Raw genomic sequence first — 22,622 nt, 5'->3', positions numbered from 1 at the left:
GCGTCAGATGGCTCTGGATGGGGATGCGTTCCCTCACTCCATCCTCACTCGCCAAGCTGCGCTTTTCATCTTTGATTTGAAAGCAATACAGAAAAAGAAAATAAAAGCCTTTCTGGTTTGTAGACAGCTATTAAGGAGTAAGCTTTTTATTTAATTAATTAATTAATTAATTTGTTTTTTTAAATTTCCACCCTGTTATCCCATTCATTCTTCTAAACCCCCCACTTTGAGCCCATCCTCCTGCCTCACCTATTTATAGAGAGATGGTTGAGGATTCAGATCACGTTCGGATCGCCGCGCTCTCCTCGTCCCCTTTTATTGGCATCCAGTGTGGAAGTTTGTGTGACAAACATGCGCAGGGCCCGTTAAACCAGTGGAAAGGACGGATGTGCACCGGGAGGCACTTTTGCGCAATCCTGCAGGGCCTTGCATCCTTTGCGCCAAACGGCACCGGCGTATTCAGTTGGGGCTGTTGTTGGTGTGCCAGTGCGCTTTAGTCCCGCATTAGGTGTGCGTATATGTGTGCGTGCGTGTGTGTGTGTGTGTGTGTGTGTGTACAGCGGAAGTATGAATGGGCTCATTTGAATCAGCTGGATTTGGAGATGAATAATAATAAAAATGTGATTTTTAGGTAATTGGTTTTAGAGAGTGAAGTCTGGGTTGTACAGAATTAAAGTCAAACCAGCTTTTATTGCCCAGATATGACTCTACATACAGGCTTCTTTTGTTCAATCAAGGTTTTTTGTTTTTTTTCTTTTTCCCCCAGCTGACTTCATTTTTTTATGGGTATGACACAGAGCAACTGTGGTACATCAGCCATGAAGTATGAAATATTTATTTATGATGGCGAGCAGGAAGGAATGAAATGGTTCCAGGGGTCTGAATCTGCTTCATTTAGCCGTTTTTACAGCAGGGATGCTGATGGAACCGAACGCAACAGCCATGCTTCGTTTCAGGCAGTGAGATGGGATCTGATAAGTTCCCAAATGATCAAAAGCTGCTTTTATTTCTAGATGTGTGTTGGGGAGTTTTGGGTGGCTCGACATCAAGCAACCCTCCTCTCATTTCTCTCTCTCTCTCTCTCTCTCTTTTTTTTTAACTAGCAGAGGTTGTAATCACAACTTTTTCCAGCCTTGTAGCCACTGCAGAGCAACAACTGACTGGTCAAAGGAGACGGTGGCAAATGAATGTCTAGGCAGAGATTTATTGTGGTTGGAAGACAATGACGCGACATGTTCTGTAGGCTATGAAGAAAATTAGAAACCGTAGGAGCCGTGCTTCAGTTTGCATTAGACTATCTTGTGCACCATACCAAAAGGTCCTTATAAAAACCATAGCTCGCAGCAAATGGAATGATCTGATTTACAGGAAGCTGACATAGGGCCGACGCTGGAATTTTTATTTATTCAAACTTTTTGCTGGCTGCTCTTAACCCAATTTTTTTACTTTTTTTTTTTTTAAGAAAATATGTCGATCGCAAACTCAAATGTGGATTCTCTTTGTAAACAAAGATAGTTTCAGAGTTTGCTTAAAAACAATCCTTAGATCAGTGTAAAGCTAACAGTTAGCTCTAGCTAGCGCCCTAGCTGATTTAAAATATCACTTTAAAAAAATAATACATACAGCATGCAACTTTGATATGAAAAGATATCACTTACATTTTTTTTTAATGTCTGAAAAGCAATCATAAAACACCATAATCTAGCCATTAGCTGCTGCTGTATTGCTCCTGATTCTACCAGAAGTGTTGTAAACTTTTGGATTTGTAATCATGTTGACATTTTTTCAAGTGACATCCTGCCCTCTCTTTGATTTTTATTTTTTTTTTTTTGCGATGCTGCAGTTTCCTGGAGATTGAGTTGCAGCCAGGTGTCTGAACAGGCCTACAGCTCACAGTCTACCTTTGGTGAACATGGAAATTGTTCAGCTGTGGGGGAAATAAAAACAAAAAACTTGCCAGCAATCACTTTTGAAATGCAGGCAGATGAACTCTAACATCGCAGTGCCAAAGGCATGTGAAAGTTTTGCGGTGAAAATTCCTTTTAAATGACCAGAATCAGCTAAAATATGAGATCTACTTGAAGAGCCTTCCACAACTCTTTCATCTAAACTCTAATATAAAATACTTTGACTACAGGAAAGGGAACTAATACGGATGACTTCACACAACCTCACTTCTAAAAATCCTCTGTCAAATTTAGCACATTTATGTTACAGCTTACATTACCATGGTTTCTCCAAACCACACTGACTCATTTAAGATGGAGGATAAGTCATACTATTTTTATTAAATTTTTCACATTATGAATTTGTCACTTGAATTTGTCACATTTGTCGTTCTAGCGGGGTCAGACGAGGACGGGAGTCAGACGTTTCTAGCTCAGGAGAAATCCGTGTGCCAATTCCTAAACAGTCAGTCGGTGACTGACCTGGTTAGAGTTGATGGAGGCGCAGCAAGAGGAGTTTTATCCTTTCACGGAGGACAAATCTGCTGGCAAGATCAGGTGTCGTGTTAAATCAGGGAAGATCTGTTGGAGTAGCCTGAATTCATCGCTACGCTAAACCCTTATAAATGTAAATATGCACCATGGAAACGGCTGATTGATGTCCAGCCTAGAACTCAAGGTTTTTACACATTTACTGACCTAATTTATTTAGGACTTTTTTTTTTTTTTTTTTTTTTTCCATAATGCAACAATCCTGCCAGGTTGTCGGTTGAATAGAGTGGGCCTCTCCTCGCTCTCGCCTCTGGTTCTGAGCTGGTCATCGGGCAAATGTCCGACCAGAACATCGAAATGTTCAAATTATGTGATGGGCTACTCCGCTCTGTCGGGAAGTGAATGATGTAGCTTCATGTAATACGCAACAAGAAAGATTCGCTATGTTGAATCCAGCTGGGGAAAATGTTTTCCGCAGTCATGTATTCCTCAACAAATCCTCTCTCCAATACTTTTTAACTTTCAAAGCTAAGAAAGATGATGAAAAGATTGTATGCTCTCTCTCTCTCTCTCTCTCTCTCTGTATATATATATAAACCTTAAATGCTTCCTATTTCAAAAGCATTTATTGATGTTCTAGTATCCTCCTTTAACAGCCCATTAGCGGTTAAGAAGTGTTGCTCTTTGGTTAAAAGAAATGTCTTGATTACCACTACAAATGGTCAGTTATTCGAGTCTCTACCTTGCAAATCCAGTATGTATTCGATGCCAGATGATTCATTTGGAGTCTCAAAACAAAATGATTTTGTTTTCAATGAACCAGACAAAATGGTGAGATGAAGTTTCAGAAGTTTATCCAGCATTGTGTAGAATGCTAAAGACTTTTTTCCACCTTTGCTTGAAGAATGTTAAAGAACAATCTCACAGCTCAAGTGGTTTTGATGCACTATTGAAATCATCTGGTCTCTGCTCTTCTAAATTGATCCAAAGTCAACCTAAAGAGTAATAAAACACACAGAATCCACACTCTGTATTCAACAAAACCAACATGAAAAAGTCGCATGAAGTGGGTGTGATTTGCGCAACATTGCTTGGATCATGTTAATCTGTCAATTTCCTCTTTTTTTTGGAAAGGTTAAACTATATAGCTTATCCCTAAAGACAGCAGACCACATCTGAAGCTGCACCACCTCTGACCCCATTCCCCTCTGCCGGTCCTCTCTATAAATGATTAATCCAGTTAAAAGCTCATCATTCCGCTTTTCCACTTCATTTTGATGCCTCATAATGTGAATAGCCTCTTGTATTTTTTATATATATATTTTTTGGATGTTCTTTACATTTTATCACGATGTTAAAAGTTTTTCTGTATTTTTATTTTAGAAACTTACTTTAGGAATTCAACTTTCAGAATTTAATATCTGAAATCAAAATGATTTATCAAGGGGTGTAATAAAAATTTTGATTGACTTGGCAATCTAAACTGAATCAAGAAAAAAAACTTTAAGCCGTTTAAATATAGATGACCAAAAAAACTCAATTTTATTTGAAGGAACATGCAATGGCGACTTCAATTAACTGTTGGATTACAATTGGGGGGGAAAATTGGGCTCATCTTTGTGTATAAAAGCAGTTTATTTAAGATGGGTTTTTTTCCACAACATGTAACTAATTTGAAATGGTGGTGTCGGTCATTGACCAAAGCTAGGATTAGATTTATGTTTTCAGGTTTAGATCGGGTCCTTATGAGGTTCATTTTTTACTTAAATGTCACTCACCATTTCCCTGAAATGCAGCTCATCTAAAATGTTTTTGTCCCGCTAGTGGCCTTTTATTTATTAGTTTTCTGACAGGAAGAAGGGCAGACGCACAGTAAATGCCCTGGGGTCTAGAATCGAATCCTGAACCTGAACAGCTGCGTGGAGGACTATGGACTCCGTATATGGTGCTACTGCTATTTATTGTGAGCTAGTTTGGTTGGATTTACCCAGAATGCCTTGTGCTGTAATCTGCTTCCTGCTTTTGAGGCGATCCTGTTCGCTTGCATCCACATACGCATTCGAATCACACCAGAGTTCAAAATTTAGATTCAGAAATACCGTATTGATCCAAAGGGAAATTGAATGTTGTAATTTGTATCAGTTCAGATTCTTCAGAGTTGATATAGATGGCAGTGGCTGTTGGCAGAAAAGATCTCTCGTAGCAGTCTGTATTACGGTGAATCTGAAGAAGCCTCTGACTGAAGACGCTTTGTTTTCCCAATATAGTCTTATGAAGAAGATGGTCAGGGTTGTACATAATTTTTTTTATTTTTTATGAAGAATCTCTCTTTGCATCATCATCTCCAGAGGTTTCACAGTCGGTCACAATTCACTTCACCCAAACTGAGACCAGAGTTTGCATTTTTGATCCGCATCAGAGATGGATTGCTCATTCACACCTCCAAATAAATCTGACTTCCTAATCAAACAAACTAGAGTAAAATTAAAGGGGACTAAACAGAGCTGGTGTGAATGCACTCTTACACAAATCCAACAGGATTGCAGGGTTTCTCTCAGTGTATTATAAGCCTGGCGGGCCACCAGGCTTTACTTGTGCTCCTACCAGTCTTAGCATTGTTAATTTATCTTTGTTTTTTTTGTTTTTTTACGTTTGCCTTTTTTTAAAACTTTATAGTTGATGTTTAGGTATTAAACTTCCAGTCTTCCAAAAAATGCATAACTATCAAGTAATATGTTCAAATTTCCTGTCAACTTGAAACATGTTTTAACTCGAAAACTTGCCGGCCAGCTGGATGACTGCCCTCGCGCTCTCGGGCACCGGCCTGAGTAAGTTTTCTGGGGTAAATCCTGGGTTTACATTCACTGTATGCAGTGAAGCAAAGTCACTCATTGGTGGTTGGCTTTCTGTTGAACCAACTTTAGTTGTGTGGATTTTGTTTTCCATTGTTTTGAACATTATTGTGGATCTAGTAAGACTTGTGTAAATATGTCAGTGGACAGATGGACCCAGACAGTGAGTGGGAAGTAATTATGTGTGTGTGTATGTGTTTGTGTGTGTGGGTGTGTGCGTGTGTGTGTGTGTGTGCCAAATTGATCACTTTCTTTTCTCCAAGTGTTATAACATGAGGATGACTTGGCTTGAATGGCTTCTGGGCAGACTTGGAGTAAAAAGCTCCACATCAGTCCTAATGATGGTGAATGTGGACGGTTTATCTTCAGCTCCCTGCTGGGGCTACTTTGTATCCGTGTTTCCCAAAAGTTTTATTATTTACCTCTTTCCAAGACATAATTGAGTAATTTTTTTAATACTATCATTTACACCCCTTTTCTAGTCTTTTACCATAGTGAATATTTTTTCCAATATTTCTTGTTTTTCAGTATTTGTTTGTGACAAATGGCAGCGTTGTGACCAAAGTAGTAGCAGCTCGCATGGTGTTAGTTTCCTCCACTTTGTTTTTCTGACCGTGTGCCTTTGGGAATCCTGATTTACGGCTCCTATTTCTGGGCGTGTTGGCTTCTTTTTTGTTAATGCTGCTCATTAACAAAATGAGCAGCATTTGTTAAATGCTGTGATATTTTTTTCAAAACATAATTTTCAGCTCTAAACAGTTCAACATGTCAAACATCTACAAAGTGTTAATTCGAATTCAGCATTACAGTTTTAATTGAAGCTATAATTTGGTTTTGTAGCATATTTTTGGGCTCTGAGGGACATTTTATAGTTTGAGATAACTTTAACTGTGTTCAAGTAAACCACAGAAAATGTCACCACGTTGTAGTGTGTTATTAAATATATTTCTTTGTGCTTAATATGTATTTAATAATTTCATTGTTTTCTTCGTCCTTTGGCTGAATAAATCAATCTGTGCCCATTAAGCCTTTTTTGGTGCCATTTACTTCCTTTCAATATAAATTTGAAATACACTACCATTGAGATTTATTTATTTATTTTTTAGTTCCTCAATTTTAAAATTCCTTCAAAAGTTCAAGTTTGTGTTTACTCTCAATTAGGAGAAGGCAAATTTAAATGTTATCCATCTGATGGGTGAAGAAAATTAACTTTTTATTACTTATGCACAAATGATTGGAATCAGCATTGCTGCCAGTATTTTACGCTACTGGACTTGGATATTAACCCTAAAACGAATACCCTTTGCACATGTTGTAAAGGGGATATTTTTAATTTTTTTTTTTCCTCCAAAGGTTCTTTTTAAAAGCTGAAAGTCGCGATTGCAAGGTTGGAAAAAAATAGAATATTTGTGAAGATTACGCATGGTTGGAAGGAAGCTACTAATGGCTTTCATTAGAGAAGTTGCATCAAAACTATTCCTATACCAGTCATTTAAAAGAACATTTACTCGTGTCCAGTAGGAACACAAAATGAAGGTTTAGCGTTACAAAGTCGCCATGGTTGACCACATTTTATTCGAGGGGAATGTCAACTGTTGCCAGATAAAACTTAACATCACAGGTTGTTCTCAAATAAAACTGAATGGAAAAGGCCAACAGTCCCGCTCTCAGCTGCGGTCACAGTTGCTCATGTGGCCCTTGGAGTTAAATAATTTCCAATCCATCGGTCTGTGACATAAAATCCTGCTGGAAATTTAAGTTTGTGGTTGTAATGTGACAAGAAGTGGGACGGATCAAGGCAATGTGTTCTTCCATATTCCATTACAGATCAAACCCATTTCATATGCTTTTTTTTCTCACTTTAATCTGCTAATGAATATCATAAGTGTCACTGTAGTGTAGACAGAAAAATAACTCATCTCATGTTGGCGCCAAAATACTCCTATTGCAAACCACTGACTATTTCCGCAAGCTGTTTTATATGAAATTATTGGTAATAAAATCTTTGTGATGCTCTTTTCCAGCCTTCTGAATGGGACAAAGAACAGCAAACAGTTGAAAGAACCATCGCAGAAAGTAGTGATAGTTGTTGTGTTGTCTTGTGTTTGCTGCGGCGTGAGATGACTAAAAGGAAAGGGAAAAAACAAAAAAATGTACCCAAACTGGCACCACGTATTATTTTAATGTTTTTCTCCTGAAACCGCTGTACAGCTTTGGAAGTGAGAGGGAGTCTTTATCAGTTATTTTATTTATTTTTGTTGAAACATTTGAAGTGAAACGACCATTAGAAACCCCTCGCAGTGATTAAAATGTTTAGCTTGATGATGAAACGCATTTATGACCCGTTGACTCCAGCTGACGTGGAAATGAGCGCACCATATTTGCATTGCTGTGTTTAAATTAGGTGTCGTGCATCAACCTCCCCCCCTCCTCTTTTTTTGTTTTTTCTCCTAATCAATATGAATGTTGTAATTCTCCTAGGACTCAAAGAACATTTATGCACAGCACTGTACTCGGTACATAATTTCAACATGGCTTTTTCTCCCTTCAATATTAAAATGTAAATGTGTTGCATTTGATCATAAACTAGGAGCGCAGCCTTCAGTAAGCTGATTTAATGACTGTATACATATCTAGTTAAAACAGGTAACACCTGTACACATTTAGAGCAGCTAAAGTGGCGTGAATCGCTGCGGTCATTAAGCCGTTCCAAAAATAACATCCCTAAGTGGAAACAAGCAAGGCCCAAATTATCATCAGAAAATGCCACATGTAGCTTTATTTGGCCACACAACACTGGGCGTAATGTTTGGGGAGTTAAAACTCGGACCGTGTAGGGTTTTTTTTTTTATAATTGTGAGGTGAATTTCCTAATGTCTGAGCATGTTGGGCCGGCAGTATTCTTTTATTTTTCTTCCTGCCTGCTTTATTCAGCCCAAATGTTTCAATTCTCATTGGACTGAATTCAGCGCCAGACAATGCCAACACCCACAAGACCCACAGACATGTTTCTGAAGACTACCAGTTTTGGCTATGTCACTTCTCATTTGGCTACCAATAGTCTGACTTGTCCAAAACTTCTGAGTTCTGTGGTGGGGAAAGCACTGATGGGGCCTACATCTGTCGATTAAATTGTGCACGTAATGCCAGCATGTGAGGGAATAGTGAATTATTGTCAAACGGATTCTGTGGAGGGAACGCTTGCGAAGAGAATTTAAAATGTTTCGGCTAATCTGTGAGTGGAGACAAAGGTGGATGTTTGATATAAGCTAAATGCCCTGATCTTCTGTTAGAGAAAGTGACCCTTAATCTAATCTATATGTATAAATGCTTTTAATCCAGTCTCGAGTGTACAAAAACATAAAAAATTCCACCATGTCATGTCGTTATACAGATTAAGTCAAAGTAGAGGATCTGGAAATTAGTCTAATTATGTTTTGAAGTAATTTGAGTGTCTCTTTTCTTAGGGAATAGATTCTAACGCCCCTTCAAAGGGACAAACCTCATGGAGTGCAGTGCAAAGCAGGGTCTTCAAACCGGGTCTCGAGAGCCGATGTCCTGCAATTTAGTTTTTTTAATATCTTTGTTTCAGCACATGTTCATACAAAGAGCTCATTAGCAGGACTCTGAATAACTTGACTGCATACCGGTGCTGTGTTCCAGTTGCACTTGGAACTGGGAAATTCTGACTTCCTGGTCGGAGAAATGAACCAACTTGAACATCCTCCCCGAGTTGGATTTCCCACTGGGAAACTGGGAGCAACTCCAACTGCCTCCAGTTACGACCTCGAGTTTCAACATGGCCGCTCCTCGCATCGGTAGTAGCAACGTGTGGTGAAAACATGTTTGTTTTATAAGACGCATATAAGAATGAGACTAAAATTAGTGTTGCATGTAGCACCCGCGACTCTAAGCAAATTACAAGCGGCGTCCACTACGGGAAGTGAAGCTTAAAATGATGTTTGTAAGATGTACTGCATGCTATGTTCATGAACGCCGCCATGTTGAAAACTCGACTTCTTAACTGGAATGCTGTTACCTCTGGTCTGACGTCAAACCCAGCTCTGAGTTGAGATACTGACTACTGACCACTTGTAAACAAAATGTGCAAAAGGAAGAGCTTTGAAAGGTGACATTCACTTTAAAACTATGCTGAACATGTTTTTCTCAGAATCTGCACAAACTGAAAATGGTTCACCTTTTTCCCCACTTAGTTAATTCAAGTCTCACATTCAGGGAATTACATTGCAAAGGTGTTCAAATTAGCAGGAGGATACAACTAAGAAAATCTAATTCAAGGCTTTATGTTAATTGCTTTTTTAAAAACAAAGTATTATAACTGTACAAAGTATTTTTTTTAGTTCCAATTTAGTGTTTTTTTGTTGTTGTTTTGTTTTGTTTTTTTTTCTTTATGGAATAGAGAGAGAATGTTTATTATACCTCTAAGGGAAAGTTCAGTTGTGACAGCAGAATCACATAAATATTTGTTGTTTTTTTTAAATGAACTGAATTTCAGCTGCTTCAGTTTTAGGAAGGATTTGGGTCTAAATCTCACACACCCAAACCCACAGCCATTTTTTTCTACTATTTGACTAACTACCTCTTTTTTTTCCCCCTTGTCTCTGTCTCTCTCTCTCAAGGTTCAACATTCCCATTAACCTTCAGCTCCTGGTCCCGGTCTCACCGTCAACATGGGCTTCAGGTGTCACTCCTCTGCCCTGTCTCCTGTGCTGAGACTAGCGGTCGTTACTGTGATCCTCCTCCTTAAACCCCGGAGCGCGCTGGCTGGTACCGCTCCCGAGCACAGCCTGGGCAGCTCAGTTTCGGCAGTGTCCACAAACAAAACTGAATGCAGCAAGCCTGAACAGTGCACAAACGGGGTCCTGCTGCCCGTCTGGGAGCCCCGAAACCCGTCATTTGGAGATAAGGTCGCCAGGGCGACGGTTTACTTTGTGGCTCTGGTCTACATGTTCCTCGGCGTGTCGATCATCGCGGACCGCTTCATGGCATCGATAGAGGTCATTACTTCACAGGAAAAAGAGATCACCATCAAGAAGCCCAATGGAGAAACCACCACCACGACGGTCCGGATCTGGAACGAGACGGTCTCCAACCTCACCCTCATGGCGCTGGGGTCGTCTGCTCCAGAGATCTTGCTCTCCGTCATAGAAATAATAGGTCATGGCTTTGAGGCCGGCACGCTGGGCCCCTCCACTATTGTGGGTTCGGCGGCGTTCAACATGTTCGTCATCATCGGGCTGTGCGTGTATGTTGTGCCCGACGGCGAGACGAGGAAGGTCAAGCACCTCCGAGTCTTCTTCGTCACGGCAACCTGGAGTATCTTTGCCTACATTTGGCTCTACCTGATCCTGTCGGTGATCTCCCCCGGCGTCGTGCAGGTCTGGGAAGGCCTGCTCACTTTCTTCTTCTTCCCCATCTGCGTCGTGTTTGCCTGGGTGGCAGACCGCCGCCTGCTGTTCTACAAATACGTGTACAAGCGCTACCGCACTGGCAAGCAGCGTGGCATGATCATCGAGACCGAGGGGGACCGTCCGCTTCCTTCCAAGGTAAGCCTACGGGATATGACACAGCTGTCACTGCTACAGTCAGTACTAATAGGAATTTTGCAAAGATCTAAACCACAATAAAGAAATCTGAGATAAGTTTGACTTTATTATACCTGGTTATGTCTTGTATTTTGGATGGCTTCTCCTGCTGAAAGGCATTAATGATATAGCTACTTTCAGCTGAATTCGACTCAAAGTGCTTGTATGTAGGAGTTAACAACAACATACATTCAGGTAAAACGAATCAAGAAATTTTTTGATTAAACAGATTTTAAAACAAAATGAAATAAAAACTAGGTTAAGCGTAAGAAACGGTAAATAAAACAGTTTTTAGCCTTGTTTCGAAATCACACAAGAATCATTCCTGGGCTTCTTCCAAATTTTTGGTGCATGAAAACTGAAGACTGCTTCAGCCGGTGTAGTAAGTTTGGTTCAGATGATCTTAGAACTCATGTTTTATAATCTTGCTGAGGCATCAGTCTCAATCTGGCAACATATGTTAGGCGGTAATATGCTGTCTTTATGAGTTTGATGTATTTGTTGAGATTAAAATCAGGATCAATGACCACATGTAGATTCCTGGCTTTGTTGGATCCTTTTAAACCAACAGACTGAAAGTGGGCCCTGATTTTTAACCCAGGCTTGTGTATTTGTCAGAACAGCCAACCAGTAAAAAGAGAACAGAATTGTCATCCTTTGTTTGTCCGCATATTGCAAAATTCCTTTCATCAGCAGCAAAGTATCAGGTAAATGGAAATGACATGCATGCACTTAAAAAGCGGTAATTAAAAATAACATGGAGATGGTACAGTAGTATCGCATTCACACAATGAATTAGATGCACTTAGTTTGCTGCATGAGTTCATGGGTATGTTGTATTTATAGCTACTAGCAGCATAAGTGTATTAAATGCCATCAAGGTAAACTGATGCAATTAAACTTATCACTGCGAACACAAATAACCTCTGTAATTTAATCCATTTCCTGTTTTTGACTCTGATCAGATGCTTTGTTTTGATGACGCAGTGCATTTATGTAATTACATTTCCGTTGCTGTGGTGAAAACCGCCCTCTTATTTTTTTTACTCGCTGCATTAGTGTTTTGTTTTTTTTTCCAATTTTGGAAACTGCAGAATTTCTTTGCTGGATTAAAACGTCTCCATTCCTACAATAAAGGAATTTTTATTTCAATTTCTAGTTGAGGGGGGGATACAAACCTCGAATGAAAGCCAACAATATTCCTGAAGGAAGAGTTTCATAACTGCAGATTAGGCACTTGGTTAATAAAACATTCTCCTAGATAATAAAAAAAATGTAAATTAACATTTTCAACTTTCACTTGAACGGCAGACACCTGCAAAAGGAAGACTGATCACAATAGAGAACCAGATCTTTCATTGGAGTAGGACCCAGATGTGGTTTCAGTCTGAACTGTTTTACTTAAAATGGCTAAAACATGTCTTAACAATTTAATAGTTGGATGTTAAGTACTACGTGTTAACAATAACACGTAGTTATTATTAACTAATATAATAGTTAATAATAACTAATACTAATAAATACTAATATTTATTAGTATTATTAATACTAATAAATAATACTAGTATTATGTAGTAATAAATAATATTAGTATTATTTAGTATTATGCAGTAAACTATGACAATTGAATAAACCATTACCAGTTTATGCAATGGGAATAATTTGAAATGTATTTGTTTTTTAGCTATTTAAAAAAAGCCACATTGTTCAAGCATACTGATTTCTGTCCGATGCCGAGTCACTGATGTTCACATGCCACTTAAAAGTTCACTCAATTTTGTTTTATGACACATTTTCTTTTTCTTGTCCGTTTCTGTAAAATGTTGATCTCCACTTCAGCACAAGGTTAAGATGGTTTCAATAAAGCTGCTATGTTGTTTTTGCTTTTTTATCAAAACTTCAACAAACACTAAATTAGGTTGAGTTTAATCATTTACAGGAATATCTCACTCTGCATATATGGCTGCTAAGTCTTCAGTAAACACTCATCTTGTCTTTACTGAGGATCTTTGTGAGCTGAAGGCGAAGGCTAATGCTAACGTTCTTCTATGCAGTGATTTGGCAATTGCTCTAGTTTTGGGGATTAAAGTACATTGAATACTGTTACAAATGTAACTTTTTAATACAGCTCAGCTTTGCAGTTTGCATTACACCGATAGACCAGATGCTGCAGCGAGCGATGCAGTCGCTCGTTTGCTTCTATTTTATTAGGACATTCACAATGAAAGGTTAGAACATTTAGCTTTGGTAAATGTGTGGTTCTCACTTGTGTGTTCTTTTTTTCCCCTAATATTTTTGTACTATTACGACCATACCAAGGTGTCAAAGTGCAACCATGCTGATGGTTTTATACAGAAGAAGTTGGAATTATTGTTAGACAATAAGAAGCGTGGTAATCTACCAAGACTTTTTTTTCATTAGTTTATCCTTCAAAGGACAATTATTAACTACTTTTCTCCTGGGCTTTGTTTTTTTTTTCTTTTGGAGGGATTGTCTTAAATTACCAAGAAAAAAAAAATCAGTCCAATTTATTGCAGCCAAATAAATAATAAAAATGTATAGAAACAACAGAGACATAGTTTTCAGTTTCAGCACTGGACACCAACACTATGTGTCCTCAGTGGACGAACAAAGAGTGGCCCCGAACAACATGATTCACTTCCTCTTTTACGGCTCTAACTAAGCTACACCCTAAAGAGGGCGTTCCCCTGTGAAGTCATTTCATTGACTTAATGTGTGTGTGTGTGTGTGTGTGTGTGTGTGCGTGTGTGTGCGCGCGTGCGTGCGTGCGTGCGTGCGTGCGTGCATGCAAACAGAACCCAAATATAGATAATATACGGGTTTTGTAATATTTTGAGAAGTTTAGTTTTTTATTTTAATTTTTTTTGTCTTGGGTTGCTGATAGTCATTGTAGCTCCTTTTTTTTCTGAATAACTTTTTTTTCTTTTTTTTAGGTGGACATTGAGATGGATGGAAAGATGCTGAATTCTCATGGTGTTGACTTCCTGGACGGTCCACTGGGTTTGGACATCGATGAGAAGGATCTGGATGAGGAGGAGACCCGCAGAGACATGGCGAAGATCCTGAAGGAGCTCAAACAGAAACACCCCGACAAGGAGGTCGGTATCGCGGCTGAAGAGGTTTATTTCCTCTGTAGGAAATAAAATGACAAATCTGCAACAGATGAGATGCAATCCAGCTTCATCGTAGTAATAAATGGTTATAGCTGTGTATTTTTTTATTTTTTTTTTAGGCTAAGCTGACAGATTAAAGCATGTTCCAAAGGAAATAAAGGAGCTGTGGCGACATGCTGGTTAAAAAGAAATAAAATAAAAGAACCCTGCTGGGATAACAAACCAACTCTGCTTTGGTCTTAATGCCACACAATTTTCATTCACAAAACATTTCAGCTGGTGAACGATGTGCTTGGTTAACAGAGTCGCAGATATCCGAGGATTGTCGGTCTTGTTTCTTGTTGCTGCAGTACGTTGTGTAGCTCATCAGATACACAACGCTAAAATGAGACAGCTTCAGATGCTGTGCATGTCAATCAAAAAAACTAAGGTGAAAACAAATGTAAACTAAATGCAACTGACTGAATAAACCTCAAAAAGTGTGAGAGCTGTCCCATTTTAGCTATTTTTTTTGGGAAGATTTGCTTAAAGGTTCAAAGCAAAAAAAACCCTGCATACTCTTATATTAAATACTGTTTTTCATTAATGAAGTTTATAAATAAAATGAACATATTTAGACCAGCTGATGTGCTACATCCCAAGCCTGTACAATGACTAGTAACAACACTTTAAAAAAATACATTAAAATCAATATATTAAAATCCAAATCTTTTTAACTGCTTTGGTGAAAATAATTGAATTGTTTTCCTTTTACCAGGTGGAACAACTCATTGAACTTGCCAACTACCAGGTGCTGAGCCAGCAGCAGAAAAGTCGAGCTTTCTACCGGTGCCAGGCCACCCGACTCATGACGGGTGCCGGCAATATTCTAAAGAAACACGCTGCGGACCAGGCCCGAAAGGCCGTCAGCATGCACGAGGTCCGCTCCGACGCCGGCGACAACGACCCCGTCTCCAAGATCTTCTTCGAGCCGGGCTCCTACCAGTGTCTCGAGAACTGCGGCACGGTGGCTGTGAACGTGGTGCGGCGAGGCGGTGACCTGGGCAAGACCGTTTCTGTGGAGTACCGGACGGAAGACGGCACGGCCAACGCCGGCTCCGACTACGAGTTCACGGAGGGCGTCGTCGTGTTCAAGCCGGGCGAGACCATGAAGGAAATCCGCGTGGGCATCATCGACGACGACATCTTCGAGGAGGACGAAAACTTCCTCATCCACCTCTCCAACGTCAAGGTGCTGACCTCCGAAGGTGAGGAGCCGGAGGAGAACGAGTCGGCCAATCACGTGGACTCTGTGGCCTGCGTCGGCATACCGTCGACGGCCACCGTCACGATATTCGACGACGACCACGCCGGTATCTTTACGTTCGAGGAGCCCGTTTGCCACGTCAGTGAGAGCGTTGGCACGATGGAGGTGAAGGTGCTGAGAACGTCTGGCGCTCGCGGTGTGGTCATGCTGCCCTACAAGACTGTGGAAGGGACTGCAAGGGGCAACGGGGAGGACTTTGAAGACGCACACGGCGTCCTCGAATTTCAAAACGACGAAATCTTGTAAGTAGCCTCTGAGCATTATTTGATTTCAAATCACGATGACTGCATTAGTAAGATTTGACGTTTACAACCACAGTTTATGATTGAGAAGATTAGTTTATCCAGTCGTGTTGGTAACGATGTGGGAAGCAGAGATGTTGGTTTGATGTGGTGGCCACGCGAAGCGGCGTGGCGGACGGCTCTGCATCAGTACTCCAAGAGATTCAACAACCTGTTGGCTTCCACCCCTTCCCTCTTTCAGTTCCCTTTTTTTCCTCATTTCTTCTCATTTCTTCTCATTAAACGTCTCAAGCCTGTGATTTGCTTCATCGTGCCGCTGTTCTTCCTGAGAGAACGCATTGATTTCTCCACCCTGTTCTTGCACAGTCAGCGCAATGGCTTCAGCCGAAACTTCTTTGGGAGAATGGAGTTACTGGTTCGGTGGCAGCTGGTTTGAATTTTAATTAGATGGAATCTCCTTGTGTTGGAAACTGGACGACGATCCTCGACGACGCTTTGAGTGAGATGCGCAGAGGCAAACCGGGAGGAGTAGCTGGTTTTGCTGGAAAGGGTTCAAAAATTCCAACAGCAGGATGTCGGTAAATGCCAAGAAGGAACATGTGTTTTGTTGACTTGATTCAGAAGCACAAAAGCCTTTTGAAGCCATAAATCAAGTTGCTCTTTTAGGTGGCCTTATACCTTGTGAAAACCTCCCGGGGCAACTGATTGTTGCAAGATAGTGGCTTTTTTCTTCTTGTTGTTTAGTCAGTGAAAAGGGGCTTAGACCTTTAATTTAAGAATCCCTGCAGTGAAAGGATGAATCTCCTGTTCAAAGCTTTACTTAACAGGGTGCTTGTTGGATGGTGAGTCATGGTAAGCATTGTGATTGCTGTTGGACCACATTACAGGAAGCCTTTTGGCTCCGCGGGTAAATGTGGCATCTGTAATCTTCGTTGTGAACCACTCGGTGTGCGAAACCTGATCCAAATATCATCTAGGACATGGATCACGGCCACAAGGGTTTTCTTTTTTTTAACAATGTTTTTACTGGCTCACTGAATTTGGATATTAGGCTTCATTAGATTGTATTTAGATCTCTAGTTTTTTTATTTATTTATTTTTATTTTGTGGTTGACATTTTCTCATGTACTTCCTTTATCATATTTACAAGAAAAAAAAAGCTGATCCCTCAAATTCCCATGATGCTCTGGTCTTTGTTTGAAATTATTTTCCATAAGACTTGATATCCTGATTTCTCGTGTCGTTTTACTTTTATCAAACACGACGTTGGTGCTTTCACCTGGTCTTTTGTCGTGGCCTTTAGATTTAAGCAGGATACAATAAACTCTCAAATTTCAGGAGTTTATCCACGTATAGCTAATTAATGAGAGATTTTTGACAATATTAATGCAGGACTATAATTTGCTTATAAAAAGAGGCTTCACAAAGATCTCTCATTGGTTATTTGACAGACCTCATTAGAGCTGACCTACTGCAAGTTCCTCTCCAATAACTCTGGAATGAGATCTTGAATTACATCTGCTGATGATGTATTAAATGACTGCTACAGGTTTACTGGACTCCTCGGATGGTTGGAATGATTCATTTTAGATTCTAATAAATCAATCTAATCTAATTTTAGGTTCGTGGTTCGTTGGAGTCAAAACGTGCCGAGATGTCTCGTTCTTCTGTTTGTATGCTGTAGTTGCTGGTATTGCCCTGGTGGAGTTGGAGTTGCTTTAACGAGCTAAAATGTCTGTTGCTGTTTTTGCCTTTGGAAGTGAAAGTTGCACAGTATTGTTCCGACTGTGAAAGACGGAAACGATGCCTAGAGTAGAAAATTCCAACTGGGAGAGTTGAAGGGTGTTGAGTAGCTCTGACTTCAGTTCCCAATATTCCTTTTGTGGCACAGACAACAAAGTGGAAGCTGCAGGTCTAAATCTTATTTTTTCTTCTTCTTTCTGACGGACTGTATCATAATAAACCTGTTGTGTGTACAGTTTTAGTGTCAAAATTGGCTCATTTAGTATAATGGAGATATTTCATAGATTTCTATTGTTAATAACTAGCAAATCCCACTAGTTTACTGACTCATGATGAGAACAAAGCTTCCTGGTCAAATCAAATGCAGCATTAAAGCTCAGTTAGTCCTTTGTTTAAGCATTTAGGATTAACATGACCTACAGTAAATCATCAGTAAAGATTTCTTGGAAACCAAAAGCAAACTTACAGTCCTCTTCAGATATTGGCTTTGCCTGTTTTACCCTCCAGATTTGTTTGTTTGCAACCAAGGCTGACTCCAGCAGGATTTTTTAATCGTATCTTTGAATGCAAAATGGAGCAGAAAGTACAAAGTTGCTGATATGAAAATAATTACATTCGCTAATGATTCTTCATATTCATATGCGACTGTTTTGTCAGATATTGCGGTAAGCAGCCGGAGGGTGATTTCTAAATGCGTCCAGCAGTCGTCCGTCCTGGTCTTCAGCGCCTGCTGATCCATGATGAGACATGACATTTGGTTAGTGAGAGCAGCGGCTCGTCTAGCTGCAATTAACAAACAAAAGAAAATAAAAAAGCTGAGTTGCTTATTATTGATAATTGGCGCAAAAGGCAACTTGGGGAAATGACAGACATTTTAGTGAATAAATAAGGAAATTGCCCAACATATTTCTAAAATGTTTCAGGTTCTGCTAAAAGGTTTTTAAGAAGCAGAGTGCCGTACAATCATCTTTGGGTTTCCTAGAAATGTTTAACTTTTTTTTTTGTATAGAAATAATTGAAGACATAGAACATGCATAAAAATAACTTCAAGATGGTTTACTTTTAATGGCTACTTTGTGCTAATATTACGATGGGCCAATAAACATTTTGTTAGTGATGAGGAATTGATAAAAATATGTTTAATACCTGCTTAAAGGCCAAGTTTAATTAACTCTAATTAAATATTACTATCCTGCATTGCAGCAAAAAAGGTAACATTGAGGCAAAAATGATTTTGTCATGCAAAAAATTAATAAGTAGAATAAGACACAGAACATTTGATGCAATTAGGAAACCTTATTATCGTTGACTGCTTAGCTCTAAAGGGCTTTATTATTAATCTTTTAGCATTGCTCTAGTAATTGAACAACATCAATTTAGGTTTAAAAAAAGTGAAAAATGATGCTTAACAATTTATTGGATTCAAAGTGGGGAAAAAACGTCTGGTAAATTTTCTGGCTTTTTGCTGGGTGTTATCGAATTCTCAACATAACATGAACTTACATGAGTCAAAGTAAAAAAAACAAACAAAAACAAATTACCCGTTTGCTTTATGGATTTACAACAAAAAAAAAGACGGCTGATCTAGAAAAGATTGCCTGCAGACTGACTCGTAACGCGGATATTTTTCCTTCAATAAAGGAAAGATTAATAAAAGGAGGCAGTTGTGAAAGATGACTTCGACTGGATGTGGAGATTGGACACTAAAAAAGAAGGTAGAGAAAAGTTTTGCCCTCCCAAAAGTTGTAATTTTCTTTATTGGCTTTCCCCCCGCCCCATACTTTGTGTTTCTGTCTTCCATTGTGGCTGTAAGACACTCAGTTCAATTTGTTCCTTGAAACAGCAGGCGAGCGTTGACTTGCATGCATCGAAAACAACTGAGGAGCAGGATTGCCTCTGTGGTGAAAAGGGTGAGCAATGACAGCAGCACAAGGAAGACAAAACTTCGTCAGATCAGAGAAATTCACATAAAATACCAATCCTTGTTTGCATTGCCAATTCTGTCAGGCTAACACAAAGCATTTGACACGCAGTAGTCACCTTTTTCATTTTGGCCCCCCCCCCAAAGTATTAAATATCTTAAAGTAGCTCAAGTTATATAATTTCCATAGTCAGGGAGCCTGTGGAGAAGCATGGTACAGTTGAAAATCAAATTATGCTCCCTCCTACACACACACACACGCACGCACGCACGCACGCACGCACGCACGCACGCACACACAGCGAGCACACTGCGACTTCACACTCCAGTAACCGGCATAAATTGGCCATGCGACACACACACACACCTTCTTAAGGAGAGAAAAACAATGTGTGTGCGATATTAGACTCTTGTTGGATGGGTCGACTTTTATTTTGTCACCTTGTTGAACCTGAGCAGTTGTTCAGTTAAGAAATGACTAAAAAGAGTTTTAGTCCATCAAGCAGACAGAGCAGCAGAATTATCACAGATACTCTCGTGTTTTCTTTCAGTCAGTCACCGTGTTAGAAGTGGATTATTGTTCGACACGCAGAGTACTGCATGTGTTAAGAATTGCGACATATTTCCCAAACGATAATTGTCAAAAGTGTGCAAACCGATGAGAGTATGGTTTGAAATGCTATTTGCCCTAATGGCCGTGGCTTGTTTTTCTTTAGACTCTGTGCTTTTGAGTCATTATTTTTACAGTTAAAATAATAATTAAAAGAAAAAGCCGTGGTTATATTTTTGTCGTATTGCCAAACCCAAAAGCTGGTATTTTCTTGAGCCGAATGTTTTATTTTATTTTTTTTTTTTCAATGAGGAATCGCCTCAGTTGAACTGGTTTGGGTTTTGACATTAACGTTTTAATGTCCTCCTTTCCTTACTTTTTCTTTTATGCACTACTTTGTGCTGGCCAGTCACGTACAATCCCGGTACATCACACAAACGTTTGGGGTTAAATATGACTAAATGTGGAAAAAGTTATGGGCTCATTCAATGACATGTTCTGCTTTTTTTTTTATAGCTTGACATTTTCTTTTAGCTATGTAATTTTGTGTGTGTGTGTGTTTCTATTGCTCTCTGTTAACCAGGACTCCCATGAAGAAGAACTTTTATTTATTTATTTATTTATTTTCTCTTTATCGTGGTAAAATAAAGGTTAAGAAAATACGTTTGCAAGGCACCAGCTAATCCCTCTCTACTGTCGGTGGACAGACTGAAATCTGTTCAGTTTTTGCCAGATTGCGCGGCGTCTTTTTGATTCGTTTGTTTGGTACTGCCGAACGAAGCGGGCCTGAATCTGCTCTGAATCGCAGACACAAACCCACACAAGCTGTGCTTTAGGAGGTGTGAAGGTTGTTCTCATGTTGCAGGGAACATTGTAAAACAACACCTCTCTTGGCAACAGGCTCACACCTGTTATAGTTCGTGTTTGAAAAGGAGGAAAAAAAAATAAAAAAAACCAGTTGATCTTCTGATTTCCATCACCGGGAAACTCAAACGACTTACCCTGGGGACGGACTCGAAAAAAACGTTTCATTTTTCAGATTCCTCTTTTTTTTTTTTTTTAATTAGCACCTACTCAGATTAGCACTTTGCTCATTTTGAGAAATTATATTGGCTGTTGAAGAAAAATAGTCACAAAAAAGGTTTGCTTCACCCAAAATCTGCTTTCCATCTTCCACGAAGCAATGATCCCTCCTCTTACATACTTCCACATGATTATTATTTGGCAATGCCAGATGCATCCCTCTTGCTTACCGTATGCAACACTAAAATCACTGCGAAGATTGTGTTAAAACACTTTTTATTAAATGGATGCCTGAACTGGATTGCTGTGCGTCTTTCTTTCACTTCTGCCACAGACCTTAGAGGATTTACAAATGTGGAAAATTAGTCACTCTGGCCACTTTTTGGAGTGTGACGGATGACAAAAAAGTGGCAAAAGAGGAACTGAGAGGAGAAGGAAAAAGGAGGGGAGGTCAGCAGGCCAACTGCCTCCACAAAATACTATTACCTTGGCAACTGCCTGGATGAAGGGAGGAAAGAGTCATTCAGAAAGAGAGAGCCGCAACGATGCAGAGGGAGAGAGCAATGAAAGAGTAAGAGGAGTCAAAGGTGTGAGGAGAAGTGGGGAAAAGAGAGGGACGGATCCAAGGGCCAGATGGGGAGCTGTTTGTTTCCCTATTTTTTTTTTCTTTTTCTTTTCCTCCTGTTTCCAGATGTGTCTTCTGATTAGCTTTATTTGCCAATTTAGATCTATCCACGAGAAGTGTGCTTTGCCGTAATTAAATGAGGATGCTGAATAACTACTCGACGCCCCGCCGCAGCGCACACTTCATGACTCTGAAAACAATTAGCTCCAGGGTACGGGACGTGACGCGCCGTTTCTTTTCAGGTCCAACAAAGACACGAGTTGTTCCGAGTCAAAATCCAGCGAGTCTCTGATGTGCTGCAGCGAAGCGATTCCTCCGCCGTCATTCTTACATTCGTGTACCAGTGTCCCTTCAGCCAAGACGAATATAATTTGGTTTTAGTAGTGGATTGCTTAACTTTTTCCCAGTCACCAGGTTGCCATGTTGTCCGCTGAGCTAGCCAAATAAGCAACCGCACCCATTCCCTGGATTTAACTTTTCCGTATGAAAGGATCCGCTTCACCAATCAAAATGACAAGAGTGTAATCAGGCTAACACCACTGCCTTACCTAAAGTTTTGTTCTTGTTGGTCTTTTGCAGTAGGAGTTATTCAAATGAATGAGATGACGTTGTAGATTAAGAGCTGATTCAGTGACATAATTATGCTTTGCTACATCACAACATCAGCAGTATTGGAAGACATAAATTCATTGATCCTTTTTTTTTTATTATTTTTTTTTTTAGTTAAATCTTGACTTATCGAATGTTCAGCTCAGATAAACAGGAGCTGCAACTTGACACGTCGACTGAGACGTGCGTTTGGAACGCGGAGATCTGTCTTCCCCGAATTTGTGAATTGTGCCCTGACCCACGTGGGTCTGCTAAAGCCAATAAAACAAACAAACAACAAGGCCAATGTGCCCGTATTTGCTCGCACAAAGGCTGGGAGTCGGTGACGGGTTTATGGTTTGCAGCTTATCTCATCAAAATAAGAGCTCCAATAGGATTCCCAGCCTGTCTGCCCCAACTACGCTGCTAATGGCCGGATTAGTCATCGTGCTGATGCTAATTACTTTTGGTGTGCCAGGTCCAGGATGTAGGATCTGAATGTTACTGAACTAAAGTGCCCCGTTTGCCAGAGTGTTGGTCTGTGTGTGGGATTGATTCTGATTTCTCCTGGGTTTCTTCCATTGGAGGCTTTTT

General features: G+C 39.9%; 1 protein-coding gene across 1 annotated transcript in view; it reads left to right on the top strand.

Moving 5' to 3' along the window:
* slc8a1b (solute carrier family 8 member 1b) overlaps positions 1-22,622 on the top strand; it is a 162,081-nt gene that overhangs the window by 876 nt on the left and 138,583 nt on the right. The window contains exons 2-4 of the mRNA XM_007551113.2: positions 9,931-10,857; positions 13,851-14,015; positions 14,788-15,578. Of these exons, the coding sequence (XP_007551175.1) occupies positions 9,982-10,857; positions 13,851-14,015; positions 14,788-15,578 (1,832 nt within the window). The 5' untranslated portion in view covers positions 9,931-9,981. The remainder of the gene's footprint in view (positions 1-9,930; positions 10,858-13,850; positions 14,016-14,787; positions 15,579-22,622) is intronic.

This window comes from Poecilia formosa, unplaced genomic scaffold (assembly GCF_000485575.1).
Source record: "Poecilia formosa unplaced genomic scaffold, Poecilia_formosa-5.1.2 Scaffold40, whole genome shotgun sequence".
Classification (NCBI taxonomy): domain Eukaryota; kingdom Metazoa; phylum Chordata; class Actinopteri; order Cyprinodontiformes; family Poeciliidae; genus Poecilia; species Poecilia formosa.
The sequence above is the reverse complement of the archived record's forward strand: the minus strand, read 5'-3'. Positions and strand labels throughout refer to the sequence as shown.